Genomic DNA, 23,767 nt, shown 5'->3' on the forward strand with positions numbered 1-23,767 from the left:
ACAGCTATAGCAGTCATTGAATCACAATACTGTCAAAAGTCTTGAAAAAGGACTGTGAAAATGTACATTTCTGACAAACAATATATGCTAGTATTTTTAGTATCTATGGGTTTTTCAAACTATGCAGCTTAGTCCTGTTTTCTTATCATTTCTAGGCACGAGAATTTCAAACTAAAATCCTAAGTTCTCCCTATTGTCTCTCCCAAATTCTTTGAGCCACAGAAAGTGAAATGTGGAGAACAGAAAGCAAAGGAATCACCACTGCTTTTTTAGTTTTGCTGCTACTCGGGACTGGTAAGAGATGTTTAAAGACAAGGAAAGAATTCTCATTTACATAAACTTCATGAAACTCTATTGGTCAAAGGCAGTGACTTCAAAAGGGGAACATGTCATCTGGTGTTGCAATGAAACTCTGAGTAGTCATGCCAGAAAAAAGGAAAAAAGGGTAATGTGATTTCATAAGCTTCAGTAAAGAAGAAATAGCTATTTTTGGAGCAGCTTTTGAGTTAAACAGTCCTGCATCATCTGTCTCTCACCTGGTTATTGAAGCAGGAACCCCAAAGTGTACAACTTCCAAGATTCAATATTTATAAACAAACCACTCTTAAACAAGAAGTCCACAAACATTAGGAATCTGTCCCCTAAATCCACTGGCTCTCGCTAGCTCCTTATTAGTTTTACAGTTACTAAACCTGTAAGTCTGACAACTCTCTGTATATAAGTGCAAATATTTTTCCTTTTCTGGTTTTCAAGATGCCTCTTCTCAGAAATTTTTTTGTGCTTTCAGTTATATTTTATTTAATAACTTTAAAAAAAAAGGATAAACATGGTACAATGTTGTCTACCTTAGGTATGGTTTAGTCTTAGAAAAAAATTCACTAATCAACTTTTCTGTCATTGCCATACACAAATACAGAACAGAATTAGTCTTGCATTGTCCCCAGTTAAGACTACACAAATCAATATCTTTGTTGAATAAATATGTTTTATGAATGACTGATGTTTTAGAAATTCTTTTCAATTACAACAATATTACCAATTAGTAGACTAAAGTAATCACCACATAACAGAAAAGAGATTCTTAGAAGCTTAATTAGAAATACCTGCTATATGTTTTCTTAATCTTCTTAGTCAAGAAAATATAAAATAAATAGAATAATTTCAAAATAGACTATAGTATCTAATTTATTTTCAGCTACTTCAGATGAGAGTCATTTGTATTGAGTCAAATTTGCATAGTGGTATGAGATAATGTGTGAGAATAATTACTTTCCCGAGAAAGACTGCATGCCATTGTGGTTTTTTCCTGAGGAACAAGAATGGAAGGTATGTATGGTGCATCCTCTACAGAACTGCCTTTCCAACTGTGGCAATAAGAAATGCCATTTAGGTATAACGTTTGAGCTTTCTCATTTTGTCTCACTTAGAAACTTAGAAAGAAAAGACAATACTTTATAAATCCCCCATATCCTTCAAAGAACCCTGCTTGGAAAAACAGCTGCTGCAGAATTCCTATCTTGCTTGTCATTAACGTCTAAAATGGCACAGATTTATAAGAACTGTACTGAAAGAACATATCTTTCAACACTCTGGTAAAGAACCAAAACTACATAATTTTCAACTAAAAAACTTACAAAATGCTTTACTAGACCATGAAAACCTTTTCTTTTCTTGTTTATTGGAAAATTCCTCCATCCTGAGACAATACTGTTTAAGGACTATGGCATTTAAAAGACAGAAATATCAAGACCTCTAGGGTCTTGTAGTTCAGTAGATCAGCGTTGTCAGAATTTTAACAGGAATTTAAATGGGAAACTATTACATTTAAAAAGAATTACACAAAGGTCTGTGACCACAGCTTTTAAAAGATAGTTTGCATTTCAGTCCCTTCATTCCCACACATTCTATTTTTTTCATTACTACTCAAAGATAAAAGCTTGAAAACTAGCCATGATAAAAAATTAAAAACAGAAGCTCTCCATAGAGATGTCTCTTAAGTTGGTCCATGCTTATTGTCACAGTCTTAAAAGCTTGTTTAGTACATAAATGTAATGGATTTGGGATTTTTTTCCCAAATATTATTATTATACTACTAAATTTTATACAGGGTCATATGAAACATTTCACTGGTAACTATAAATGTCCATTAAATATCCCTTTTTTAAAATTTTTCATTTCTTAAATAAAAAATTTGTATTTTTTTGCTGTCATAATTCATCTTGTGAAATTTCATGCTTCAATCCATGACTCAGACTCTAAAGCATAATGCAGTCATATAAAGCTTCTTCTGTTTTTCACCTTCAAAAGCCCCATTAAGCTTCTGTTTCTCTCGAAAAAAAAAACATCCCATAAGTAAAATAATAACAGTAAATGCTTTTTCCTGTTGTCATGGTTTAGGAATGGTGTTCTCCAGTTTCATGTTTCCACTGAAACTACTCCAAATCATGTGATGCGCGATCACTCCTGCCTCTCACTACAGCAGGATGGAGAGGAGAAGTGGAGGCACAAAAGGTAAAGATTATGGGCTGACCTAAGAAAAATTTACTGGAAACAGCAATGAGATAAAAAAATGAACAGTAACAGAAACAATAGTAATAAAGGGGTGTACAGGAAAGTTGAAAAATTCCCATGAGAAAGCTCACCATGTAGTAACTTGAAATATGCAAACCACCACCACACTACCCCAGATCAGAAGAGACTCCCTTTGCCCTGCCCCTGGCATTGACAGGAGGTGGTACAGCATAACATCTGGGCCTTAGCCACACCCTTTCCTAGCTACTGTAAAAACGTAACCCTGTCTCTGCCAGAACCACAACACAGCAATACAGCCTTCTGATTTATTCATGTTCATTTTTTTCCCCTTTTAGTTAACAAAATTCTTGAAGTCTAGTTTAAAATCATAGTATAAAGGCTGCATTTGGCATCTTCAATTATAATGAATGCAGTATTGATTATACTGCAAATATTTCATCTAGTGCTTTGCACACAAAATTACTTTAAATATTCAAATTTTGTTCTCTACCACTTTTTTCAGTTTTCACTTTTTTCAGGAAAGATAAAAGTCTGGCACTGAGAGTAATTCTTCACATAGGGATTTTTTCTTCAAAACTCCTATATTACATGAGAAATATTTAACTTCTATTAAAAATGCAGTGCAATAAATATTTTGCAAATAAACATTTTGTTGATATTAAGATCTTTCAAAAATGAACATTTTAGAAATGTCATTACTTTCCCTTTTCATAACCAATGCTGCCACACTGACATAAGTATCCCCGGGGTTATTCCTTACATCCAGCTGCCACTCTGTTGAATACAGCAGGCTAAATGGGCAAGCAAATCCTCAATAACAGTTTTCTTGCCTGGCATTTAATTCTCAACTACCAAAAAACAGGATTGCCTAGGCTTGTGTGTTAGTCAAAGTACAAAAAGTATGACAACCTATGGTATAAAAAATGGCAAGTTTTATAGATAGCTCATCATGAGACCTAAGGCCAGATGTTTCTGTGCTGGATTTCAAAATATCAAAAGTTCATTCAGATATCATCTGGGTACAACACTTACTAGGGAGTAAGTAAGAAAAAAGCAAAATTGGATAAACTATAATTTTAAAGAGTTATTATATCATTTTTTGAATAAAGATTAATAGTTTACAAACACACACTTCCTTAAACTTACACACTTACACTTTCTTAAACTGGGAATCTTACAGATCCAAAGAAATGCATTTTTGCAGCACTGATTGGGCTTTTTAAAACTATTTTTAAAGGCATCTGTGGCAGGTTCTTGTCAGATTATTTCCAACAGATGACTAAAAGAAAATAGAGGGTGAGTTCTTAACAAACCTGTGGATTTGTTAGCTCTCAAAATATTCAGCTGGTATTTCTACCTTGCAATATCTGCTACATGACTGAATCTCAAGATTTTTCATAGACATTCTTATGCTTCATACTCAATCAAAAATAACTGGAGTAATTGTTCAACAAAGGAACACAGTGCTGTTCCACATGTACCTTATTTTGGCTTCCTTGATCAGAGAGCTCTTTGCAGTCCATAGCTTTTTAATCTACAGGCCTATTTCAGCTTCAGAAAGAAGTGCAGTAAGTTGCAGTCTAAAACTGAATACTCGGAGGGACATGGAAGAAGATGGAAGAGTTTAGTTAAACACAAGTAGAAAACACAGCTCTTGACAAACTGTACTAATACTTACTTTTCTTACTACACATTCATTAAGCCTGGAAAAGACCTCCAATATTATAGAGCCTAACCTTTGACCAAACACCATCAGGTCAACTAAACGAAAGCACTAAGTGCCTTTTCTAGTCCTTTCTTGAACACTTCAGGGATGGTGACGCCACCACTTGGCAGTCTATTCCAACATCTGACAACCCCTTCACTAAAGAAAATCTTCCTGATGTAATGGGAGACAGTATCAAAGGTTTTACTGAAGTCTGGGTAGACAACATCCACCACATTTCCCTCATTCATGACACAGGTCACGTGGTCACAAAAGGAGATCTGGCTGGTGAAGCAGGACCTGCCTTTCCTAACCCCCTGCTGGCTGGGCCTGATTTCCTCACTGTCTGTGGGATGGGTCCAGTCAGCATACAGGGCCTTCAGTTCCCTCAGAAGGGAGTTACCTACAACAACTCCCTTTCTTTCTTTCTCAACAGCTGTAGTTGGAAGGTGTCTGGTTGACTGACTTGCTCTGCGCAACCCTCAGGGTAGACCTAGACTTTCACCTTCATTATCATTTGCCTGACCCTCAAGTTCCAGAGCCTCATACCTATTCCAGATGTGCAACTTGGGAACACAAGTGAGACTTGGGAGGAGATTACCCTGCTGCCTCAAGTAGAGACCTGTTTCTATTTCCTCGTGTGTTTCAGGTCCCCTCTTTCTGCCTGATGGAGAGAGCATCATGTTTCCTCTGACTCTTGCTGAGCTTCCATCTGCTGCATTTCTCTCAAGGATGGAAGGGTGTGACTCCACCAGTTCACTTCTCTCTCACACTCCATGATACTCCTCAGCCTCTCCACTTCCTCTTCAAGCTCTGCCACCAGGCTGAGCAGATTGTCCACCTGGTCACGCTGCATGCTAATGCCAGGCTCAAATGCTCCCTGCAGTCAGAGACCTGGACAGTTGCATTCTTCTGAGAGAGCTCCATTTGAGTCATCATGCTCTTTCTAGGGACAGCTTTCAACTATGTGGAATCCATTGTTGGGCCTGTTCTAGCGAGGTGGAAAAAAACCACCAGGCAAGTTTGTCTCAGGATTTAGTACGGTGACTGCATCCTCCTACATGCCCCACTTATGTGAACTGCTACATGAATTGCTGCATCTCACCTTGATCAATGCATCAGCTCGAGCGATGTGCACATCCTCATTTGAAGTAATTGTATTTCTTAATCACTGAGCCTCACCTAAAATCCACTGCACAGGCTGGAAGGGCACACCTACGTGGGGACAGCCCTTCCCAAATCTTCGTTCGCGAAGCCGAGCCACACACACACATTTCTTAATACATATTTGTTGTCCTCTTTCTTACAAATTCCATTGTTGATCTCAACTCAATTTTTAGACATTTATTTCTCAGATGTAATTTCAATCACGCCTAGTTTCCAGGCTGCTATTTCAGATGCCTTCTTAATATACAAATAAGTCACCATGCTTGCATAATTATAATGGATACCAGAATCAGTGCCAGAAAATAACTCTAATTCTCTCTTGTTTAACTTGTTAAAAAGATCTAAGTAGTGAATCTGGATGTTATTCACGCTACTGATGATGAAAATAATCTAGAAACAGAAATCTTTTTCTTCAGATATTAATTTCAAGAGCATCTCAGTGTTTAAAAAAATCTCAGTTAAAAAATACTAACCAATCTCAGAATTTTCTGAAAAGCCTTGTAATATATATATATAGGAGTCCCTGCTAGATAAATAAGATGATCTTCTATGGTATCAAAACAATTATGATGGGACAGTAAATAGAGAAAAATACAAAATGCTATTTTTTATCATGTACTTTTTATTCAACTTCATTTCACTTATGTGATTCTGAAATGTGGAAGTTTATTTCACTTTGACATCCTACCAGGATGTTTTAAAAATACTGAAAATGCTTATTTAGTATAATGTCCCTGCTTTAAAAAATTTCTTCTGCTTACATTATTCTACTATTCCAACAAGTCATTAACAGCTAGTATCAGAAAAAGGCAGGGGATTAATATTTTACAAAAATATAGCATTAGTTTCTAGCTCCAGTAGGAAAAACAGCTACTACATACTATCAAATCATCCCTTTACATAAAACACTGACAGAAACGTAAAGCCTTAGAACCAAGTGTTTAATCACTGTGTGGACTAGATTCTGCTGACCATGGTTCACCAGAAGTCTTTGATGTTCTTCATCTCCTTTTCTCAGGATATGTCTTTAGGAAAAGATTCAAGCCCTTTCCCTTACACTTGTATGAAAGAATATAGGGAAGAAAAAGGGGTAGAAAACTTCTGCTAATTACAAACACTGGTGCTACATTTGGTTCTTTGAAAAAAAATTATAAAGACACAACTTTGCCACAACTGAAATCTCTGCTCTCAAAATTAATTATGCAAGGAAAGGGATGTAAGGTGAATTACACATCTCAGTAGGAGATGAAATGTTAAATGACATCTTCACATACTAACCTATGCCAAAATATAAACATGCCTTATACTTGCAGTTAAAATACTACATTGTATGACTTGTGAAATGCATTTTCATTGTTTGGATTAAGAAGAAAATTCAGTACAACCATTACATGCTAACATGAACAAGCAATGATGAATCTGACATGAACTCTGGAAGTTTACAAAATAATTCATAGTCGCTGTTAACAGGAGGATCTCCTCTAATCTGCTGTGTTCTGAATCTCTAAACAATTACTTTTTATACTTGAAAACATTGCAAATACTGAAATCATAGGGTTTTAGTTCAGTATTTCCCTCTCCTTGCTCATTCCACAGAAAACAAAAAGTAGAAAATGTAGCTTGATTCAACTAATCTCCCCTTTGATGAACACTAGAGACCAGAAAACAAGAGATGGATTGCAACAGAATAGGGATATTTTCAAAATTACAGGCGTTTGACTGAGCAACATAAGCAGCTCTTCCACAGCCCTAACTAGGCTAGAGTAAGTTCACACTAACTGTGAACTGAATTTTAAATGCTCTTCTATTTAAGAATGCTATAGTTTGTGATAATTTTTTATTTCTGCACTTGGAAGTACTTGTGCACATAAAGCATCTAAAGAATACCACCACAGAATTACAGAATCATGAAATATCCTGAGTTAGAAAGGACCTATCAGGACCAACAAGTCCAACTCCTGTCCTGCACAGGACACTCTCCAAGAATCACACCATGTGCCTGAAAGCATTGTTCAAACACTTCTGGAACAGGCTTGCTGCTGCGATGACTTCTCTGAAGAATCTATTTCAGTGCTCAACTACCCTCTGGGTGAAAAGCTTTTTCCTGGTATCCAAACTAAACCTCCCCTGACTCAGCTTCAGGCCATTTCCTTAAGTCCTGTCTCCAAAGCGAAGAGATCTGTACCTGCCCCTCTGTTTCCCCCTTGTGAGGATGTTGAAGACTGCAATGAGGTCTCCCCTCAGTCTCGTCTTCTCTGAGAGGAACACACCAAGTCACCTCAGCTGCTCCTCATCCAGTTTCTCTAGACCCTTCATCATCTTTGCCAACATTCTCCAATGGCTTAATGACTTTTTTGTGTTGTGATGCCCAAACCTGCACACAATATTCAAGATGAGGCCACCCCAATGCAGAGCAGAGCAGGACAATCCCCTCTCTTGACCAGCTGGCAACGCTTTGCCGATGCCCCTCAGGACATGGTGGGCCCTCCTGGCTGCCAGGGCATTGCTGACTCAGAATCAACTTGCCATCGACCAGGAACCCCATCTCCCTTCCCATGGGGCTGCTCTCCAGCCCCTAATTTTCCAGCATGTATATATATTCAGCGTTTCCCCATCCCAGCTGCAGAATCTGGCACTTGTTTTTGTTTAACTTCATCAGACTGGTGATTGCCCATCTCTCTAATTTGTCGAGGTCTTTCTGCAGATCCTCTCTGCCCTCAAGACAGTTGACAGCTCCTCCCAATTTAGTATTCCTTAGTATTCCTTCAAGTTCTGTGTCTAAGTTGTTAATTAAGATGTTGAAGAGCACAGGGTCTAAGATGAAGCCCTGTGGAACCCCAATAGCAACCGTTTGCCAGCCTGATGTCATTGTAACTCTTTGTGCCTGACCTGTGATCTAACTGCTCAGCCATCATGTAACACAATGGTTATCCACCTGTATGCTGGACATTTTGTCCAGAAGGATCCAGTGAGAGACAGTATCAAAAGCTCTGCTGAAGTCCAAAAAGATTACATCTACTGGCCTTCCTAGATCAAACAGGTGGGTTTAACTACAGTGACATGGATACAAAAGTAAATGTGAAGATATACAGATGATCTGTAACTCCCTCTAAGCCTGACCCTTACAAACATGTTTAATCCTCTCATATTTTAGGCTGGTTGTCTGTGTTTCACATTTCCCCATGCAGCCCACATGAGGTTCTGGCACCCTCCTCTCACATCTCAAGTTCTGTTACCAGAACCCTCCTTTACCAGTGTTCCCACTGTGTTTTTAATACCACCATCTTTTCTCATGACAGCCTTTATTTTGCAAGTGTGCAACTCTATGTAACCTCTTTTCTCTCAGCCATTCTGCTCCCCTTATCCCTTTTGTTCTACCACTCCAGATAGCTAATATGCTTCTCTCTAATGTGAATATAGGTGAAGATGACATGCTGGCATGGCTTAACTGTTCAAATGTTACATGACATTGTTTGAAAAACATGAATCTATGGCTATGCCAAATAACAGCAAAGGCTTTCTTGTATGACCTGTTTTCCTTTGAGTTCCCTAACTTCCTATAAAATCTACATTACACTAAAAATCTACTCTACACTAAAAACTGTCCCAAAATATAATTTTTTGCAAAGTTTCAATATTGGAAAAAAGAAAAGGAAACCACACAGAAATTACAGCACTCTTCAAACTTCACTAATCAGATGACTTACTTCTGCACTGATTTGCCTATTCAAACATTTAAAGTTTACCTTACAACTATAAGATTAAACAAAGGATTAAGATTAAACAATATATTGTATATTCATTAGAGACGAAAAGATGGATACAGTTGGCAGTTAATGTATGTTCAGCAATTAAAAATTCAGCTATATGAATATTGCCATAATTTGAGTGTTTAAATTATTTATCTCAGAGTGGCAGAAAAGATCACTATTTAAAAATAGTATGCAAGATGCAAGTCATGAAAAATTGATGTGAAACAGCAATCTAAGACTTGAGCTCACTTTAAGCAAAACTATTACTGCTAAAAAATTCCTACCAAATTCAAGTCGATGCAAAAAGAAATTTTATGAGTGGTTCCATCACAAAGGAGAAAATTAAATCCTTCCTGAACCAGTCCCTTTTTCTGTTTGCCCTGTAATATTTCATTTTCTGCTACACTTCTCCTCCCAAATTTCCTAATAAATGCCAGATGGCTTTCTGTTAAGTCAGAAAAATCATCTATAACTGCATTTACTGTATTTGCTCCTTAACATATACCCACAGTGAACCTAACATTTAGAACCTATCATATCAACATAGTCATCACTACCCAATCTGCAAATAGAGAGTGTCACTGTCAATTTTGCTTTCTTACATTTCCTTCCTTTCACTTCCTCTGATTTTTAATAATTCCTGTCAAACCACAAACAGTCCAAATTATATTCTTGACATAGAAGCTTTCAAGGAAGAGACAGAATCTCAACTTTCATTTAGTGACTACAAAACAAGCTGTCCGACTGGACAAATACTATTTCCACTCTTGGCAATATCTACAATAAAGCATGCATTTGAATTTTCACTGAAGCTGCCAAGGGTTTGAGATAAGCTTCTTGTTTCCTGTCAACTGACTCACAGGATTAGCACACCAACAACTGTAGTTGTGTTTAAAGAAGCCAGCAGTTTCACATAAAAAATAAACTTGCTCACAGAAGATGACAATTGCATATCATCAGCCAACTGAATTAAGAAAAGCATTATACAAATAATTTGAATTTAGTAGATCTTATAGGATGTTTTGATATCATTTTACATTTCTAACATTGACCAAATGGCTGTTGCTAGCAATGTAATATAAATCAGAACTTCAAGGAGGACAGCTTTTTATTCAACAACATTAGCAACTGTCTAAGAAAGGGTTAGCATGAGACAACAGGAAATACGTTCAAGGCAAGTAAGTTCCACAGAAGGATGTTATCTTGGCTTGTCTTCAGAGAAAGCTCAAGAACATAATGCGCTGTTTCACATACATCAGTTTAAAAGTAATTGATTTCTCTGATGAGGCGCAGTATTGTCTAATTAGCATTCTGTTTGAACTTTATGTGATTAATCACAGCATAACACATTTTAATATAAAATATTTTCTTCACACAGACACACCAGTCCCTAATCATCTGAAAGTCTATTGCTTGTTAGTATTTTGACTTAAAGTCACAATCAGGTTATGAAAGGTTACTAGCTATGAAAAAAGAAAACAGAATAACCAAGATGCTTCCCATTAGAAGCCTCATGACAAGCATTCGTTTAAATATCTCATATGACTGTCTCATGCACAGGCCTAATTTAAGACTAACCAAAGTCACTTTCAAAGATTCTTTGGTAACTAGTCAGCATATACCAAAACAATCTCTGACGAATCTGTAAGATCACAAAAAAATGCAGAGATATACACACAATGTACAGAGTTTCATAGCAAGAGAATCATGCTTTCTACTAGTATAGCAGCCTTTTAGTGCTCTTGTAACAGTCTGGGCTGAAAACTGGCTCTTCATGATCACTCACACATCTTCATGGCCAGACAACCTCCTGCCTCCCTTTTAATTGTGTTCTCCTTCCTAGTGAAGAGGAAGAGCTCACCATATTCTTCTCCTTTAGCATGACTAGTCAAAGACCAATCTTGATACTCAGCAGTATATTGATCCTACCACAGGTCTGCATCAGATTAGATTGGCATGTTGTTTTATTTAAAAAAAAACAACAGATCCCCTAAATGAGAAAAACATATGTAAGTAACACATATATCAATAGCACTCTTAGTTTTTCTAGTTTATTAGAGGTAGCTTTTATATTCCCAGAGTACTAGCTCTGTATTTCAACCCAGTTTGGTCTTACTTGATAACTTACATTATAAGACTTTATATCTTTATTTCTTGACAGGAAGTGCAAGACATCTCAACCATGATGCTACAAAAGCAAACAAAAAAGAAACATAACCAAGTAGCAATTTTAAAGACTACTTATCCACAGTGCCTTTCCATTGATGTTGAAGAAGAAAGGAAAACAAACGAATAGTTACTGTGAAAGGAACTTCCTTCTTCTTGAAGACATCTTAAACTGCATTTTCACACTTTAGCCTGAAGCTCCTTATCATAGGGTAACTAAGAGTCCTGCAGCTGTCAGCTCACAAAAGAAATATCCTGTATTCATCTCTAAGTTCATTTACGTCTATACTACTATTAGTCTACATATACCATAGAAATGCCATGTGGGTACAACTGAAGAATACTCAGAAAGCTTTAAATACATTCAACCATCTCTTCTGGGAAGATACTGTATCAAGAATACTATTTCAAAACATGATAAAGGCAAGAGAGTAAAAAGGTGAGAGAATGAATCATTAATAAGTGCATTCACACAGGGGAAAAGAAATAATTCTTTGGAACAAGACCAGGTCATAAATTACTATGCAAAAAGAAAGACAATCAGCTGATTTGTGATGCAGAAAGGGGTCCATCCCGCCTACCTTAAACAGCTGCTGCAAAATTTATACTACATTCTCTAGTGCAGAAATCATTTACCCTTTGGTTGCATGATTAAGAGAGCAAGTGTTCATAAATATCTTATAAGTGAGCACCGTGTATCATATTATTTCTTACATTTTTACAATTACAAGACTTAAATGAGTTGTGCAACCAGCTACAAAGTGGAATTACAATGTAAACAACATACACTACTTGCCCATTATTTCAGATCAATTTCTGGTTGTTTTGAAGGAAGACTAGGTTTCAAGTTTCTTGAAAAAGAGGGGGACTTCACAAACTAGGAGTAAAATTTCTTTCTTAGGCCCACAACAGTAACATTTTAGCAAATTTCTTTATATTAATTTCAAAGAATGTTACAACTTGTCTTAAAAATAAAACATTAATAAGCTATATAAAAGTTTGAAATGTATATTATAATCCAATTTTTAAATTTTAATCTATATATTTTTTGGTTTAACTGCCTAAAACTGAGTATAGTAATAACTCTAGCAGAATATCCTTCAGAAGCATGAGTTGTGAATAGATTATCTTTATATAAGAACTCTACAGAAATAGAGTTTCATCTCTATTCTATTAACCTGTAAGATAAATTATGTTTGTTGTGAGTCAGCCAATAAAATATTTCTAACCCAAGAATCCTCTTCCCTGGTACATCACCATGAAACAATTTGGATGATGTTACAAGCACAAATTATCCAGTGAGAAAAGTGGTTAATGGCACATATTCTGAATAAGGGAGAAAATATTCAAGGATAAAAAAGGGAGCAAGCATTTATTGAAATGACGCAGTTTTCCTAGATAAGCTGGTGACATCACAACACCTTTATCTTAAGAATTAAATATTACTCAGAAACTTAAAGTTTGTTCCAAATAAATGAATCAAAAGTCAATAGCTTTGCAACTGTGTATCATGCAATGGTATTGAACAAATACTCTGATTTTTAGTATCAAGGCAGGCTGGATGATTTTTTCACTTTCCTTCTCTATCACAGTGCACACCAGAGATAAGCCTATTACAGGAAAAGAACAAAGTGGGCTGTATTCCTCACTACTCTATATCTGCATTACCTGACATAACTTACGTGTTTCCTGTCAAATGGCATCTGAAGAGTTAAAAACATTCTAGAGACTACTATTCTTATTTCAAACAATCCACTTCTTTATCTGTACTAGTGGATGATATAGCTCCCTAAACCAATTCTTCTTGGAAAGATCACAAATTTTTATTCAAGTTGGTGTTTTGTGTTATTACTCACTAATGGCAACACAATAAAAAGAATTATGAGAAACTGACTGTACTAAGAAAAGGGATTCAGACTACTTGAAAGAGAGGCCACATTTTCTGACCCTTTTTCCACAGGATCCTACCAAGCTTCTGTAGCAGTCACTTAGCCTGTGCAAGACAATTTATCCCTATTTACCAGGCAGCTGCATAAGCACTGATGGTGGAACGGGGCACGTGACTGAAGTGAGTGACTGGTGCAGGCCTGACCACTTGGCAGCAGTGCCAGTTTATGCCAGATTAAGTTGAGAAAACGATGATGAAAATAATAAATTACCTTCATTAGACTTACAGACCTTGAGAAATCATCTCTGCAGAGGAAATGAAATGATTACTCTTACATATCCATGCTACAATACCTGAACAGAAAGTTCCATTATGTTTATCAGCAACAAAATGGGAAATCATATGTAAGAAATAACAGAAGCTGTTCACCTGCTTTTGTTTCATATTATTTTAACTAATTAAAAATCTTTTAACAAGGCTTTCTACATGTATACTTTTGGGTTATTCAGCACTGCTCAGTATAAAGGAACTGATTATTTATGTGGAAAAGAACTGGGGAGACTCTTAGTACTTTCTGGGGGTTTAGCTAAAGTATCCCAGGACTAAGGCTCCTGTAACTCCTAAATTCCATAGAGGAATCAGCAAAGACAAAAGCAAAGAAAGTTTAAATGAACATGTACATACTTATGCATATAAGTCTGACAATAGGAAAGGATAGCCCCTGCTCTTTAACCAACAGTCTCTCATCTCTGTTTAAAACAAAAAAACAAAGCCAACAAAGCTTGTACTGTTTACACTGCTTTTATTATTTTTCTGAAAACAGGGAATGTAAAAAAACCTATGTGAAAAATGACAGTAAGGTGGTAACTGCAACCCACAAAAGCCAAGAAACTTAAAGTTAGTCTGACATTCCATCTTTAAATCATGCAACTGTGCTTATCTTTCTTAAAATGACAATGCAAAGTAATGGCAAATTGTCAGCCCTAACTTTGAATTCCCTGAAGTTTGTTATTTGGTGTTTGTGTCACAACCTTAATGTTATTTAAATATAGTTTTTAGTATCTATTATTTAAAAAGGTCTACTTTAAGACGGAAAAAGCTTTGATGGAACAAACCTCAAAGTATACGGTAGTGCTGGTATGCCACTTCATTAGAAGTAGTGCATAAAACATACACTGTTGACAAATCTAATTCATTGCAGGTGAGGTAGAAGCTCTTTTAAAGCAACTGGATGGCATCATTAGCTACAGTTCCTTTAATAAATTATTCTTCTTTTCCCTTTTGAATGACTTTGACACTGTTTCCTTTTCAGACTGAATGTTTTGCCCTGAAATTCAATACCTTCAACATGTTTGGACAAGTTAAACAAGTAGCTTATTCACTAAAACTGAAATTGTAAGCAGAAACAATCACACTGATTATTTCACCAATATTAATTAATGAGAAAGAAAATTAAACAATAATGTATAAGACTCTCAGCTTTATCAAATATAAAATTTAAAAATTAAGAGAAGAGAAAATTACATGGTACAACAGAGTAACATTCTGGCAGCATTTTGCATTGCTATTCAGATTTGATATTGAATTGAATTCTGCAAGAGAGAAGGACAGGCACATCACATAGCTGACAGCTGGCTGGCATATTTAGTTATAAAAGAAAGAGTTGCTAACTGTATTACTCAGATTCTTAGGTAAAGATCAAAAATTATACAGGAACTAAAAACTATAGAATGGTCCACAAATAAAGTTAAACTGGTATTTGAAGCATGGCCCATTAGAGCAGTCTTCCACAGATAAAAAACATAATCAGTCAAAACCTGATCAAATTCCATCTTAGAATATTGTTTGTGAGAACATTTAAATTCTTATCTTCGGATCAGGAAGAATTAAGTACTGCTGTCTTTAAAACCCAAACCACAGTGCAGGAACTTGGCTGAATCACTGAAAAATAAAGTGAAAAAGGATACTTTTGAGGACTAAACACATACAAGTTATTATGAAATTCCACTAATCACATATATAACAAAATTCTGAACAACACTGTAAACATAAAAACCAAACTAGAACAAAATTTCTTAATCAAGGATTCTTTACGTAATGTAATTTTTCTTTTAGTCTCTTAAAAATTACCTAAATGTACTAACTGGAGAAAAAAAAAAACTAGAAATTTTTGCATAGAATGCATAATCATACTTCAATATGTCCGTACCCTGTACAAATATTTTCTAATGAATTAGCTGGATTAGCAAAGAATTTTGTCTTGTTCCAGAAAAGCCCATGAAGAGCAGATTATACCATCTGGGATATTTCTAGACAGACACAGGTACACATACACATTTTTAACTAGATCAAAAGTCTCAGATTAATGCTTTACTGTCTTCTTGCAAAGACAAAGTCATGTCAATATAACAGGTACTGTGAAAGTTTAAGAGGTGGATGTCTCACTTTGAAAAAATGGCTTGTAAGTAACTTAAGTATGGAAACACTTCCAAATATAATTCATCAAGGCCTATTTTATGCCTCCGAGGATTGCAGCAAATCAGTATTTGGAAGTAAATCTAAATGTTTAAAATAAAATCCAACAGAATAATTTACTGTAAAAGTTCTGAGAGACAACATTCTGCCCATTTCTAGTCTTCTATGTTTGAATACACAAACTTCTTTCCAAAGGTCCTAGCCAAACCACAATATGCTTGTCAACTACGCCAATTGTAGCAGAGTAGCCTGACTCGGTCAGGCACAAGAAATACCACACTGATTATGTGGATGACTTTGGTTAGGTTTACTGCTAATACAGCATCTACTGTCAGTATATAAGCAGGTCTAAAGGGCTATAGTATCAGCAGGCTCAGCTATAAACATACAGGTCTTTGCCCTCACAGAACACACAATTACAAAGTAATGAAGTACCTCTGGAGCTACTTTAGGATTTTATTTCCATATGACTAGATATTCATGCTTTTACTTAACCAAAAGTGAGCATTCCCTGCTTTGAGGGCTTGATGTAACCTGCAGGCATCCCTGCTGGGAGGTGGCAGAGAGCCACTCGTAATTTTGGGAGACCAGTTTGTTCAGTCTCCAGCAGCATTTTATACCACTTTGCAGGTCAAGGTGCACCAAAGTCAATCACAATCATCAGAACTCCCCCATCTCTGGAATACATAAATGCAAGCATCCATAGTTCTTCCTGCAATTCCCATTGGGTGGCACTAGGCATGGATGACTTAAGTGGTAAGAATACAACAGTTACTTGCAAGACCTGCTAATAACAGGGGTTCCACCTAAAGGAACAACTCAACAGTTGGAAGGAACCTCTATAACGCTCTGTTAACTGCTCAGGCTTCTACTCTGCTCTCAAACTTCACCTGGAGCATTGCATCCAGCTCTGAGGCCCCCAACCTAAGGATGTGAACCTGCTGAAAGTCTAAAGGAGGGTGACAAAGATAACAGTGGACACAATGGCACTGTTCACTGTGGAGAAGGTTCTGGGGAACCCCACTATAGCCTTTCAGTACTTAAAAGGGGGCTTATAGAGGCTTGAAACTACATAAAGGCCTCTCCCAACCCAATCCATCCTATGAACCTTACCTTAAGCAGCAAATCTACATCCTACACTTGTATGTCGCAACTTTATGTAATCTTCCAGTTACATATTGATAAAATACACATATTGTCGCATATTTGACACTTTCTTGCAGTTGTTGCACCTTCATTATCTTCCCTACAATAATTTACACCATGCTTTCTCTGGACTTCTTTTTAGGACTTTTTTAACTCCTTCCACCCACAATCATCTATACCTATTCCCTACCCTCTGCACAGAGCTCAGGTGAACTACAAAGAAGGTAAAAAGTGTACATGCAACATGTTACCCCACTGGTTATATTAAATTGATTTTCTATTATCTGTGAGCCAGGGTTCATCTCCATTCTGGGCATCAGCCATGCAGTTGGGAAGAGAGGGAAGAGAGGTGTTACTGCAGAGAAGAAACCATTCTGAAATATTCGTATTATATATATAGCTATTAACAACATACCATTATTAAGAAAAAGTTAAAATATCTGCTAGCATTGCCTACATTCGCAATGTTAACACCAGTTACTTAGAGAAAGAAAAAGAACAAAAAACAAAGAAAACGCATTTTACCACACTGTCAAAAAATAAGAAATCAGCAAACACAATCTGACTAGCTTACAGGTATTCTCAAAAAAAAAAAAATTAGGTTAGAGGACTTTGATGAATGAAAAATTGCTGGCCATATCAGAATGGATCTCCCATGTAGGAAAAAATACTAGAAAGTCAGTGGGGGAATTAGGTCAATTAAGTCTTCCAGGCATTACAGCAGATTTAGGACAGGGCCAAGCAGTGAGGGACTAACTCATGTCAGACAAATAAAAGAAAGTTGAACTTTATCTGGTAGGAAAAAATAGTATTAAATGCAAAATTAAACCATTCCACTACCTGTATTTTAAAAGAAAAAAGAAACAAAACCTTAGTCCAAGTCATGAGTGACCAAATACACACTAATAAAACACAGTTCACTAATTGACTGAACTAATAAAGCATAAAGCATAGCTTCATGCACAGAATAGTTATTGAGCAAGCTGATGAATGCTGTGCATTCTCTATATTCAATCATCAACAGACTCACGGACCTACACTAACAGAATGTGAGTTGGAAGAAGGGTAGGTAAATGCAAGGAGATAAGACAGGCTGAGCTTAATAATAAACAGGAAAATAAACATCCTTTGGAACAAAAATGGTTAAATGAAAGAAATACAAATGATACCTCCTGAAAAGAACATACTGAAAAATGATACCTCTTTGGTTTTTAAAACCAAGTACAAAGTTACTGAGAGTTTATATAATCAGTAAGGCTTTAAGAAAAGCTGCAACTGTCATGCTGCCTGTTTCGCATTTCTTCTACATGAAGGAAATTACAGGTACATTTATAGAAAGATGATGATGATGATGATGATGATGATGATGATGATGATGATGATGATGATGATGATGATGATGATGAAGCTATTATAGCTTCTGTGGACTTACTTTTTTTAAATTCTTTTAATCTCTTAACAATATAGAAAAAATTCAAATTCCTTCAGTTTTAACAATGCCAGAGATAGTGCTTCATACTAAAGATGGACTGACAAAGTGGACTTAAAGAGGAACAAAGATTTTTCTCCACATGCAGGCAGTGTGGAGACACTTCATACTGGTTTAGTAGCTTTTATGACTGATTTGCAGTGTAGTCTCAGGACTGGTGTTTTTACAAAACTGTGATTACTAAATGTTTGACAAAATTTGTCTATAGCATTGCTAGTTTTGTTTTGTCAAATGATACTTTTTTAAAAGAATACATGTTATGTTTAGACAACAGAAGTAAAACAGATCTAATGAATAATTTTATTAAACTCTGAAATTGTAATCAGTCAGCTGATATAGAAAAGATTGTAATCACATAATGCAAAATATCTTCCACTAGATAAAAAAATCCGACAGATGATATTTCACATCGGAAGAGATGCTTATGCATGGACTACCACTATCACAATTGCTGCAAGAAATTACAGCAAATTTTCAACACAAGAAGTCAAAAGTTTAGTGAGAGACAAAAAACTGCAAAAAAGAAAAACCAAAAACAAAAGACCAAAAAAAACCCCTCTCAAACACAAAGTTGCACAATTAAAGAAAAAAGTGGTAGAGGCTTACAGAAAAAGGCTGTGAGATTAACAGACAGGGATCAATAATGATCCCACTAATGGCAGCAGCACCACTGAGGCCTGGAGAAAGATAACTCTATATACTATGTGAAGTAAACTAGCTATCTCTGGGAAATGTAAGAAGGAAAATTTCATGGTAAAAGACATAGCAATAATACAATTACATGTAGAACATAAAGGAAACAAAAAGTAGAAGGTAGAAAGCTAGAAAAGCATAACAAAAATGAAATTTCTCTTTTGTGTCCCTAAATAAAATCAAGACAGTCTGAAAGAGATGGGCACCTCATACATTGTAAGTAAACTATTTTTATGAAAGAGTAAAAGGAATATTTATTTCTCTGATCTTGGCTTCTTAATGAATTGAGGCCATGAGAGCTGTACAGCCATTCTTGATAGTCCTTTAAATGTAATTAGAAGTTTTATAAGTGAAATACTATTTACGTAGCACTGAAAAACACTTCTCAATTTTTATGAAAGATGTCACTTGTGCTGTAGAAGAGAATGTGCAAAAATTGATACCATCTAAAACTGCTTAAATATAGTTTATAATACTGAGCAATTGAACTATGAATGTGCCTGAGAGCATTGTCCAAACACTTCTTGAACTCTGTCAGGCTTGGTGCTGTGACCATTTCCCTGGGGAGTCTGTTCCAGTGCCCAACAACCTTATGCGTGAAGAACCTTTTCTAACCTAAACCTCCCCTGACAGTTTCACAGCTTTATGCAACTTTCTCCCTAGGAGTTAGTTTACAGTATTATACGCTGCACTCTTCTCCCCTCCTGTGGCAGAAACTGCTATTAGTTTTCAATTAAGTAACGACTAATAGCTAGCTCTAGTTAGGAAGAATCAACTGTTTAAAATAAAGTATACAAAAATTAAATTAATACCCCTACAGTCCTGACAAATCAATAGTGAAGGTATAGAGATGCAACAAGTACAAAACAGAAAACACAACTAACCTTCATTCTCAATCAAGAAGTGCAAGCAATGAATGTAGTTATTTAACTCTGAATATTTAAAGTTTTTTTCAGTGTCATTTATATAAATAAACTAATGACAAAAGTTGCTGATGGTTATTTCATCATGCTTGCATACAAAAATATAAATGCAATGTTAAGGAAACAAAAGATAGGACAAACTTCAGTAAGCATTAAGGGTACGAGAATACTTTATAAACAGCAACACAGGACTCATCTGAGGCCTGGAAGAATTGTTTCAATATTTGGGAAATTCAGATTTAAAACCAAGTGCCCAATCTGCTGTCAAATTTTACATGTCTGCAGCTAGGTGGTTTTGGTTTTAGTTTCCAAAAGAATACCTATGCTTTATAGCAGTGACGAGTTCAAAGCACTGTGTCTACTGATTTAAGTGGTGGTGAAAAAAAGTCAGTACCTGTGAAAGTTTTGCTACACATAACTCAACTTGCAAGTCTTAAAAGCTACCTCGACTGTGACTTGCCCACTATAACATTTGTGGAAAATTCATTTGAAAGGGGAGAAAGTACCACTCAATTCTCTAAGGAGTCAAATTCAATCTTTTTCTTTCCCATCTGAATGAGGATGCATGTCTTCTAGTCTCAAATAGTAGAAAAAAAAGGAATAAAAGTGTTCTACAAAGCTACTTTTATTTGATATGAAGTATTCACAGACTTCTTATGCACTATCCTTTCAGTGCATTACATAACACAGGAATAGTCAAAAGTCGTATCTCAAATACGGAAGGGACCAAAATGAAGTGTGGAACACTAAACCAAAGTTTGACAAACCATCATCATCTTGACATTTCTACATTTCTAAATCCTAAACTGAGAGCTTGAGATACAAGTTTAATAATATTCTGACCTCTTTGTACTGCTTTCTAATTTTAAAAAATCAAACCCTGACTCTCATAATGAAGAGTCTGTACCAACTTGATCAGTGGGGTAGGGAATGCCTGCACCAACGGGGTGGAAATCCCAATACGTGGTTTGATCATCTGGCTGCAGCAGCATCTGGTCACCTGCCCAGCGGACCAACCATCATGTGGCACAAGACACTTTTAAAGCTTCTCTGAGATACCGAGAAAATGGAACTGAGGGTCACAATTCCCTGGTCCCTTTCCTGGCTCTCCAGAGGAAACCAACTTTATCTGGCATCTAGACAGAATTCCACCTAGCTCATCTGTCAGCTTTCTCTACTCTCTGAGGTCTCTTCCGTCATCCAGCATACCCCTATGAGCCCGCCTTCCGCAATTTTAATTCTGCCGACCAACAGAGATGGTGATTTTTATACTCCGGGCAGGGCCGGCGCGCCTCCCAGCTCGCCCTCTACCACGTGTCCCCAGTCTGCCCCCGCCTCCACCAGCCCTGAGGGGTCCCTCATCTCAGTCTGCGGGAAGACCGCCCCTTCCCACTCCACGCTGAGGTGGGAAGACGGGCCTACAGCGCCAGGGCCGCTCAGGACACCAGCGCAGCTCTCCCGCTACAGAAGCGGGTACCCACCAGAGCCTCGGCCGCCCGGGGAACTGCGCAGCGCGCGGCCATGCCGCGGAAGAGAGCAGGCGGCCGAGGGGAACCCCGGAGCTCTACGGACGGCCGCAGCGGATCCCAGCCCTGTACCGCTCGGTGCCAAGGCCCGGTCGCACGGTAAGGTAAAAGGAAGGGCAGCTCCGGCAGAGCCACTTACCCGACCGGGCTCCCCCAGCGGCTCCGCGGCGACCACGGAGCGTCCGTGACAGCGTCCGGGAACAACCGTTCCGCCACATCCGGGGCGGGCCGGGGGAAGGCGGGAACACGCCGCAGGTTGAAAGTGGGGTGCAGAGCTCAGCGGGGGACGCGGCCGAGCCGGACCGAAGCGAACTGAGGGACCGTAGGGCGCTAGCACAGCGCCCGCTCCCCACGCCCATGGACTGTGTACGTGATGGCCGGAGGGCTTCGCCACCGCAGCGATGGCAGCTCGCTCCACAGATCCTGGCCGGGACGGGCGCCACTGTACCGCACCTCGGTGGCGCTTCCTTGCGCTGGGCGGGGCGGGGCGGGGCGGCGTGTTACCCCCCGGGGGCCGAGAAGAGCCTCCCGCACCTGCCAGGACCGCGCAGCAGGGGAGCAAGGGTTTGAACGGCGGAGCCTACGGGCATCCGGGTGCGGAGCCGAGATGCCAGAGTCGGAGTGGTCGGCCCATTGTAGGCCGCAGTTTGGGGGTTTCAGGCCTACCCCGTTATCGCCTTTCAGGTGTCCTAACAGTGGCAGGCAGGGAGAACATTTTATGCTTCTGGCAGCTGTCTTTCCCCTCTGTGTGTTCTCCCATTGTAACGGAAAAGAAGTAGGAAATCCTAGAAAGACCTTGCAAGCAACGTTTCATGGTATATATTTTGTGGGCTAATGTTTGCTTTTGGTTCTTTTTTCTTTGACCAGGTGGCAAGTGGCAGCCAGAAACGCATAGTCCAAATAACTGGATTTAAAAATCAAGAGAAAAAGACCCTGCTCAAATGGCTGTTCAAACTGAACTGTGTTTTCATAGACTGTAAGGTATTGTTCACTAAAGTACAATAAAGAGGGTTAGAACAGAAAGTAAAAATGCAAGCCTTAAAAGAAAAAAACTGCAGTAATTCAGTGGTATATAAATAGCCAAGGAATTTAAACTGTTTCTAGTAATACAAGTGTGTTGTTTTGGTTTTGTTTTGTTAGAAATACAGAAATTGTACACATCTTGTAGCAAAAAAGCTATGCAAGAGTGAGAAGATCCTAGCTGCCTGTGCTGCTGGTGAGTAGAAGGTTTGCTGTTATATTTCGTAGCATCACAGCATAGGTCTGGAAAGAACCCTTAACAGGGTTATCTGCTTTCATTTTGTGAGTGAACTGTCTCATTCTTCTTCCAATAACTTTGATTTTTAACATAGTAATATGTTCAGGTTATGATTTACTTCTTTTTTGTTTGAATTTTTTTCCTAGATTATAGTCCTGCTATCTGCCTTTGTTGGATTTACATATGTTCCCAAACAGAAAGCTTTGTTGTGTATTAGATCCTGAAGTCATACCCAAATTATTGCAGAAAGAACTTAGGTTTGAATATTTTCCGCAACAAAATTAAAACTCAAAATAAGTTATCCATTAATTTAAAAAACTGATATATTATTATTAATTAATTAATTGCTAAGAGATGCCTAGAGAGAGGAAATAAGGAAAAGTTAGAAAAACGCTAAGATTACTTTTAGAAGCAAAGAAAATACTAAGATTACCACCAAAAAGCTACCTTTTGTTGCCAAATTACTATGGGGGGGGAAAAGCAGTTTTTACCCTTTTTTTTGTCTTTGTTTCTCTGTTGCTTTCGATGTTATCTCTGTGGCTCCAGGGGGGTCTGGCAGCAGTCTTGAAATGCAGATGTGGTGCCTGGCCCCTCACTACTTAGGAATGCAACACGGCTGGTCCGCATTCTGTGGAGGGATCTGTCGAACACGTGAAGCTGTGTCGCAGTCTACCCCAAGCCGAGCAGGGCCAGGTCTTGATTTAGCAGAGAAAGAACTCACGCATGTAGCATGCCAGATCTCTGTTTTCTTCAGGTCACCAGAGCCCCAGTCTCTGATGGCAGGCAGCTTGTTTGTCAGAGAAAGAAGATGGGAAGGTGAGGCCAAAGGGGGAGGTAGGAAGAGTGATTCTTAACTGTAGTGGCTGGTTCTCTCTCTTTTCCCCACACCCCCGACTTAATTTCCAAGTTGTCTTTTTTGAGGTTTTTATAGTGTCTGAAAAACCATGTACATGATCTTTGGCATGTGGCTTATCCAGACGTTTCGAAGACCTCACAATGGCAGGAAATTTTGGTGCTGGCCAGATGCTTTGTAAGAAACTCTAGTAG

At 37.8% G+C, this 23,767-nt stretch overlaps 2 protein-coding genes across 8 annotated transcripts in view; one reads left to right on the forward strand and one right to left on the reverse strand.

The window, feature by feature from the left end:
- The window catches only part of KIAA0825 (KIAA0825 ortholog), a 291,172-nt gene extending 269,503 nt beyond the window's left edge, over nucleotides 1-21,669 (reverse strand). For all 4 annotated transcript variants that reach the window (XM_071581646.1, XM_071581644.1, XM_071581643.1 and 1 more), the window contains exon 1: nucleotides 21,602-21,669. The gene's annotated coding sequence lies outside the window, so the exon portion shown is untranslated. The remainder of the gene's footprint in view (nucleotides 1-21,601) is intronic.
- A 25-nt stretch (nucleotides 21,670-21,694) lies between these two features.
- The window catches only part of SLF1 (SMC5-SMC6 complex localization factor 1), a 43,404-nt gene continuing 41,331 nt past the window's right edge, over nucleotides 21,695-23,767 (forward strand). Inside the window, exons 1-3 of one of the 4 annotated variants that reach the window (XM_071581647.1) lie at nucleotides 21,695-21,828; nucleotides 22,330-22,443; nucleotides 22,603-22,678. In XM_071581647.1, coding sequence (XP_071437748.1) covers nucleotides 21,820-21,828; nucleotides 22,330-22,443; nucleotides 22,603-22,678 — 199 coding nt within the window. In that variant the 5' untranslated portion in view covers nucleotides 21,695-21,819. Of the gene's footprint in view, nucleotides 21,829-22,329; nucleotides 22,444-22,602; nucleotides 22,679-23,466; nucleotides 23,537-23,767 lie in introns of those variants that run through there. The other 3 variants (XM_071581650.1, XM_071581649.1, XM_071581651.1) reach the window with 3 other exon arrangements.

Source organism: Pithys albifrons, chromosome Z, assembly GCF_047495875.1.
Source record: "Pithys albifrons albifrons isolate INPA30051 chromosome Z, PitAlb_v1, whole genome shotgun sequence".
Taxonomy (NCBI): domain Eukaryota; kingdom Metazoa; phylum Chordata; class Aves; order Passeriformes; family Thamnophilidae; genus Pithys; species Pithys albifrons.